Source organism: Magnolia sinica, chromosome 4 (assembly GCF_029962835.1).
Source record: "Magnolia sinica isolate HGM2019 chromosome 4, MsV1, whole genome shotgun sequence".
In the NCBI taxonomy this organism is placed as follows: Eukaryota; Viridiplantae; Streptophyta; class Magnoliopsida; order Magnoliales; family Magnoliaceae; genus Magnolia; species Magnolia sinica.
Genome location: NC_080576.1, coordinates 108942907 through 108950735, shown reverse-complemented (window position 1 = coordinate 108950735; position 7829 = coordinate 108942907). Strand labels below are relative to the sequence as shown.

At 39.2% G+C, this 7829-nt stretch overlaps 1 protein-coding gene across 1 annotated transcript; it reads left to right on the top strand.

The window, feature by feature from the left end:
• The first annotated feature begins 5056 nt into the window (after positions 1-5056).
• LOC131243755 (xyloglucan galactosyltransferase MUR3-like) lies at positions 5057-7171 on the top strand. Its single transcript, XM_058243305.1, has one exon. It carries the CDS (start codon positions 5312-5314, stop codon positions 6935-6937), a length of 1626 nt encoding a protein of 541 aa, XP_058099288.1. The 5' UTR covers positions 5057-5311; the 3' UTR covers positions 6938-7171.
• Positions 7172-7829: the final 658 nt, after the last annotated feature.

Here is a 7829-nt window from a genome sequence, read left to right as displayed (position 1 = left end):
AATAGCAACTGGGTTTGAATCATCTTAGAATGATTTGCGCCGTTTAAATGATGGACCTCATGATGATGTGTTGTTGTTAGAGGAAAAAAAAAAGCTTTCATATGGGATATTTTAATACTTGATCATATAATTCTTTTATAGATATTGGTTGCTTTCTTACCTGTTATTTTGTAAGCCATTGATGTAAAGTTTTAGATTTTCTAATTTTGAAGAATCTAAAGGTTAAGATGATCGAATATGACCGAGATCCAAGGACACGATCTAATGACTACAATCCTGTCAATCCTAGCATATATTGCGTAACAAATGTATATAAATGGATTATAGCAACCTCCACTTGTAATGGGATATTGGAATTAAAAAATAAGTGGCGTCTTGAAAATCTATCCATGGAAATGCTATTAGCACTAGCTAGTTGCTCATGGCCATCTTATTTGCTACTAATTGTTATGTTCCTTATTTATCAAATACTCTAGAGTATAAAGTAAATATGGATCGTGGCTTATGTTGGAAACTTAATATAGATGTTGGTATAATTATATATGTATATTGTTTACATTCATTTTTTACACACCCTTGTGGACCAATAAGATGCCATCAGGTATCAACACTATGTGCCTAATAATGACATAATCACATTCATGCTCATGGATATTTTTTGCCCTTATCCTTCTATGACATTTCATTTGTCGAAAGTAATGGCACGGAACTGGATGCACATTTTGAAATAAAATGTAGTAATAAATGACACGTAGCTCTAATTTATGTAACACGTGATCGAGGCTGCATGCTTCGCACATCTATAAAAGACCCACCAAGAAAAAGATCTTATCACATATTTGGATATATTCGGTAATGTTGTCTCTCACAATCCTTTTAAAATGTGATATCTTTTCAAAGATATTTCGAACTCTCGTGTCGATTACAAAGATTCAAAGATTATACCAATATCTAAGCGGATGAGAATCAATGAATTGGACTCCGATCTGGATTTGGAAGGACTGGTTCCGTGAGGTCTACATATTTTTATGGTCACAATAGGGAGAGATCTAAAAACGATTTGTAACCAAACCAAATAAGACAAAACCCTAAAGATCCATGGATCTCTGCAACCATGTCGGCAAAAGAACTAGAAACAATTTCTGATATTAGGAGATCTCTTGGTTAGGCTGGGATGATTAAAGAAAAACTTAGTGTTGTGGTTGTGAAGAATTTTGAATTAACAATAAAACCCAACGTGAGTTTTGTCACTTCTTAAAGCTATAAAAGGAGAACAAGATGAAAAGCTTCGGGCCCACACAAAACACAATATATCTTTAAAGTCACTATCTTTTATCTTATTTTTATTTTACTCCATTTACTTCTATTTACCCATGCTACAGAACATTTGAGGTTTAGATTAGTTTGCTACTGCCCTATAACATCACTGCAGTATACTTAGGAGTAAGATAAATATCTGAAACCTTTTGTTGTTGAATCTTGATCAACCAAGTCCCTACTTAGAAGATCAAATATTTTGGTCACATCCTGTTAACCATTCGCCTATATCATCTGTCTATACGAGTGATTCAAGTATTTATCTCTCGTTTTATTTTTATTATCTGACTTTATGTATTACGCTATCAATTATACTAAGTATTATCTATAAATTAAAAAGATCAACATTATTTTAATCATCTTTTGTTTTTATCTATTCATTCTCATTTTATTGAGAAATACATTAATTATAATTATTGGTGAAAAAACAAGTCCTTAAGACACAAGACAAAAGGAATCCATTAGGAAGAACTAACTCTTACCTTTCTCTAAATCAGTTGATCAATATTATAATCGGTGGTGGAGATGGCAACTGAGTCTTAAAATTCGATTTTAAATGATCCATTGATCAACATAATGGACACAAACATTCTATCAAACATTGAGTCGAGTATGACTCTGAGGCTCTCATTCTTTCCTAATCTCATGCTTTAACTGAATGTAAGCCATCGCTAACATGCGTGACCTCATGTTCCATTGATTTGCGTAAAAATATAAGTGATTTGCGTAAAAATATAAGTGCACATTTAACACATGCATCACGTACGTTGGCATGTATGCACATGTATAGTGCTTGAACTTAGGCAATCGCACGTGGGTTTGAAAATACCTAAGCATGTGTACAAAGGTGAGGTTGAGTAATCTTTATTCTTCTACTTTGATGATATATTTTATATTATTTTATATAGTGACAAATCTTGTTCCTTGTAATTTCTCAAAAGATTTTCAAATTTTGTTTCCTTTCCTCTTATATAATTTTCACTTAAAATAATATCTTAAAAAATGTTTATTGCTTTAATAAATACTTTTAAAATTTTAAAGATATAGTGATAAATATTTTTTTAAATGTTTATTTTAACTTTTAAAATCATACCAATTCGAGCATACTGCATACCCCTTCGATCTTTTCAACCTTTTCTAAGCCCACACGCGGGTACAAGCCAGCTAATGCATATGCCAGCACATACCCCAGCGTAGCAGATAGATGCAAAATCGGGTCCATCCATCAGAAGGATACCATTATGTAGATTCCCCATCCCAAGAATCGTATTGGTCCACTACTTATATGGGTCAAAATTAACTGGAAAAATGTACGGTTAAGAAAAATCAGCCCAAGTTTTCTAATCCATCCACTTAATTGTAATATCATGGGATAGATGATGAGTAGGCCACCTTTATCTTCTGGAGGTAGCATTTAAACTGTGAGATCCTCATGATGGATGGCTTGGATATTTCACCCGTGTGCCACGCTTGCATATCTGGTTGCGTGTGTATTAGATGACTTGTAGACGCGTGTAGGCTTACCAAGCTTTCTACTTTCAGCTACGTGCAAAATACAAGCGCCCCGCACGTACCATCATGGCGTACGTGTGTGACGTCCACTATTTCTCTCTGGCGGGCCCCAAGTGTCCCTTATCCTAAAAAGCCGTTCATCAGGTGGTCCACACGAGTAAAAAATGCAGGATGACTAGTTAAATGAGATTACCAGTGGTCCAAAATCAACATATTTGTGTGGGCCACTTGGTGAATGAACCAGACTGCCTCTTGGGTTGGGACACGTTCACTGACATGCTGGCCTGATGAACGTCCCGTGTCTCCCACGTGCGTGAAATGTACGGATGGGCGGCTGAAAATATCATTCCATCTCGACGAAAAGGGCAAAATGTAGAATCTATGGATGGAAAGGCCGTATTAATAACAAACTTACATATGTGGCTGGCGTTAGCTAATCTCACGCGCCTATGTATCCGCGCACCGAGCACACCTACACGTATGAAAAAATGTCACACATGTGGAACATCTGATCCATTCATTAGCCATCCACCGTGTAGATACTCTGTCAATGAAATAGATCAATTCGTACCGAACAAAACCGTCCAATTTTTTAGTAAAGTGTGGCCCACTTCGTAAACAGAACTGTCTGGATTTTAAAAAAGCAATTTCTATAAGGGTACTATAATGTACGGCTGAGGTTTTCCATGCGTGTGTCAGATCGACACCTACGGAGGCATTTAGGGCGCCGGGCTAAACACGCGCGTGGCATTAGATCATCTCACGTGTAGGTGTCAATTCCCTTCTTTATTTGCCAATTGCCATATTATCGAACGAACCGAATCTCCTTAGACGTCCTTTGCAATTGTACATGGGAGCGGATCCAGTGCATCGTGATGCACACACTTTCGGTGCCTCCATATTCTGCATCATACATGTGGTGCACGATAATGATGATCTGAACCATGAATTATTCAATTTCGGAAACTGATTGGCAAATAATTAATTTTATTGTTGATGAGAATACAATAACCATTCTAATAAACTTAATCCTTCGGTTATTTTATCTTCAGTATCTATCCATGGGTTAAACTGTTTAATCGTTTTTTAACCATGGCACATAAAAATTCTAAATTCCAAAATGAATAGTTCAGATCTTATCCATGAATGCACGTGTACATCATTTAGATAGTCATATGGATGTGCAGTAATCCTAACCTCTGGATCCGCTCCAATTTTGTCAACTACGCAATCTAGCAGGAGCTCGATTCCTTCGCCCATCTACTCAGTTTTTGCCGTGAAATTATATACACCATTCTTCGGTGTACATCCACCCCATCTGACCAGATTGTGGGCCCCAGGCATACGCTTGTCAGTAATCAAAAGGTGATTTGCCCCAATCAAACGGCTAGTAGGAATCCTTGAATCCACCCGTTCCGTGCCAACGGGCGGTGGGACCCACTTATCCTTGACGAATCTTATCAGCCGCCACCCAAGGCTTTAAATAATTTATACTCTGGCTGCGTAAGACACTTGATACACAGCACTTAAGAATGATACACGTCGCATATGTTAACTCAAATAAAATGGAGCCAACCATCACTTGATAAGAATGGGTAAAAAAATCCTAACATTTGATTAGTGGAAACTTATTTTTTGAGATAAGACTATTGAATATTTTTCATTTGTAACCGTCCAATAAATATCAATCAATCTGATAGTCAGATGATTAAATAAGAGCAAATTTTATTTCATGATACATCTAAACAGGAACACATGATTTGGACGGTCTGATCTGAATTACTTGTACGCCACGTGTGCACTTTAATTAAATTCTAAGTGCCTGCACTCCGCTAGAGTACCAAAAATTCTCTTAAATAACTTAAAAAATTTTAGTTCGGACTAGTGGGGCCCATGCTTCGTAATCTGTAGCCTTGATCTGTCATCAATAGAAAAAAAAAAAAACATAAAAAATTTGTGGCCCAAAATGAATGGCTAGGAATACGTATCACCAACGGTCCACATTGAACTGAAGAAAGTACAGAGATGGGTATGAGTCGTGGTCCATCCACAGTGGTTCACGGCAGATAAACGACCCAGATCACTGCCTCACGGGCCCCACTTACCAAAGGTGGGACATCATCACCACCACCACCTTGTGGTAAAAAGTGCATACACCCAACATTCAGTGTATATAGAATATACCATATCCCTAGATTCAGTTTCAACTAAAAAAAGAAGACCTCGATGTTTTGAAACCATCAAAATGGAAGACTTTGACAAATTCAATGTGTTACTTGCAATTCTTGCAAAGGTCTAACCCCACCGTTTTGTTAGAAAACCCCCCATTTTCTCCCGCTATTGAAGCAAATCTGCTACTGGGTCTAAACCATTCCAATCTGATTTTCATTTCATTTCCTTCCATTGATTCTTCACAAAGCAACCAATCCATATCTCCATATATCAGACTTCTATGGACATGGCATGAATTTCAACGGTCCGGATGATTCGTCGGCCACCCCCTACGCGGGCTATTCACGGATACGAGAAGTTCAATGGCAATTGCCGGAATCGTTTCTGTTTCATCATCTCCATCTCCTCCATCTTCTGGTTTCTCTTATTCTTCTTCCATTCAACGACATTAACGGCTCCGAAGAACGACATCCGGTCCATACCAGACAAGTATCTGAATTTAGCGTCGCAGCGTGACGTGTACACAGAACAGCCACACATCGATAATCAATCGCCCACATCGCAGGACATACAAACACAACCACCCATCAATCAAACTCCCATTATCGATAACTGGGCCGCACCGAATTCAGATCCATGTTCAGATCAATACATCTACGTTCATGATCTACCGAGCCGTTTCAATGAAGACATGCTCAAAGATTGCAAGAAACTCAGCTTATGGACCGACATGTGTCGGTTCACGTCGAATGCAGGCCTCGGTCCGACGCTTGATAACAAAGACGGAGTATTCTCCAACAAAGGTTGGTTTGCGACGAACCAATTCGCGGTGGATGTGATCTTCAACAACAGAATGAAAAAATACAAATGCCTAACAAATGATTCATCCAAAGCGTCCGCGATCTTCTTACCCTTTTACGCGGGCCTAGATATCTCTCGCTACCTTTGGGGATTCAACACAACGGTTCGCGACTCTGCGTCGATCGATCTCATCAAGTGGGCTGCAGAGCAGCCAGAATGGCAGATCATGGGAGGGATGGACCACTTCCTAGTAGCTGGGAGGATTACATGGGATTTCAGGAGACAGACAGATCAGGAAAATGAGTGGGGAAACAAGCTGATGTTATTGCCAGAGGCGAAGAACATGACAATGTTGGTGATTGAATCTAGCCCTTGGGATGGAAATGATCGTGGAATACCATACCCTACCTATTTCCATCCTTCAAATGATAATCAGATCATCCAATGGCAGAACAGGATGAGAGGATTGAGAAGGCGTTGGTTGTTCGCATTCGCTGGTGGCCTGCGTACGAACATACCTGGATCGATTCGTGGCCAGATCATCGAACAGTGCAGATCCTCCAAGCGTGGGAAGCTACTGGAATGCGACGCAGGAGCTAGTAAGTGCCACTCGCCGAGCAGCGTTATGAAGATTTTTCAAAGGTCAGTGTTCTGTTTACAGCCTCAGGGCGATTCGTATACTCGACGGTCGACCTTTGATTCGATGTTGGCTGGGTGTATTCCGGTATTTTTTCACCCGGGATCTGCTTATGTGCAGTATACGTGGCATTTACCGAGGAATTATACGAGATATTCGGTTTTTATACCGGAAGGGGATGTAAGGGAAGGAAAGGTGAGTGTAGAGAAGAGATTGCTTGAAATTCCGATATCTGAAGTGAAAGAAATGAGAAGGAATGTGATAGGGATGATTCCACGGTTGATATATGCAGACCCGAGATCAAGATTGGAGAGATTTGAGGATGCATTTGATGTAGCTGTAAAAGGGGTGATTGAGAAGGTGAGGAGATTGAAGAAAGAGATGAGAGGTGGAATTTTGAAGGTGGGATTTGAAGAAGAGATGAGTTGGAAGTATGATTTGGTGGGAAGAGTGGGTGACCATGAGTGGGACCATTTCTTTTCGAAACCGAAGGATTGATACTTATAAGAGAGGAAAATGGAAAATAACGAAATGAATTTAAACAGGATTAGAGAGAAAGAAGTGATTGGATTTCGTTGGGATCGTAGCTTTTCTTTTTTTTTTTTTTAAAGTAGAATAGAAATAGGTGGGTGGTGATATATACACCAAAAGATGCTGTACATTTTTCACTTTTTCCTTTGCAGTTTTCCAATGTTTCATGTGTTAATATCTTTTCGGTACGATTCGAGAACTGGTGGGAACGGATTAGCTACTCCCCCTGCCACCAGCCAATGGCTGATGGTCGGTGCTCTGTGGGCCGCACCATGATGTATGTGTTTCATCCATTCCGTCCATCTATTTTTTCGTATAATTTCATATTAAGAGACCAAAAAGTAGTTACATCCAAAAATCAAGTGGACCACATTCACATTAAAGGAGACAGTGTTCATTGAGCGTCGACCATTAAAAACCTTTTGGGGGCCATAAAAGTTTTGAATCAATATGATCTTAGTTTTTTTCCCTTCATCTGGTCCTGTATGACCTAATCAACAGATTGGATGTCAAATAAACAGTACAGTGGACCTATTGTTTTCCTGTGGTGTAATCGACCTGAGAGTTATATCCCTCTCATTTTTGGTAATAAAACTAAAATGATCTTAAAAAATGGATGAACGGAATGGATGAAACACATATATCATGGTGGGGCCCACAGAGCACTGACCATCAACCACGGGGCTGGTGGCAGGGGGAATAGGTCCTTGGAATTTCAAAGTCCTGTCTTAAGCCAGACGTGACAAATTTTGATTGGACGAGTACTACTTTCAAACATTCTTTCTTTACACTGGCCCCACCATTTCAGTGTTACCTTACCTGGCCTCACCAAATGCACTCTCTGCATTTTGCTCCCTAC

Coding starts and splice junctions, on each gene's coding strand:
- LOC131243755 (XM_058243305.1), top strand. CDS start 5,312: ATGATTCGTCGGCCACCCCCTACGCGGGCTATTCACGGATACGAGAAG.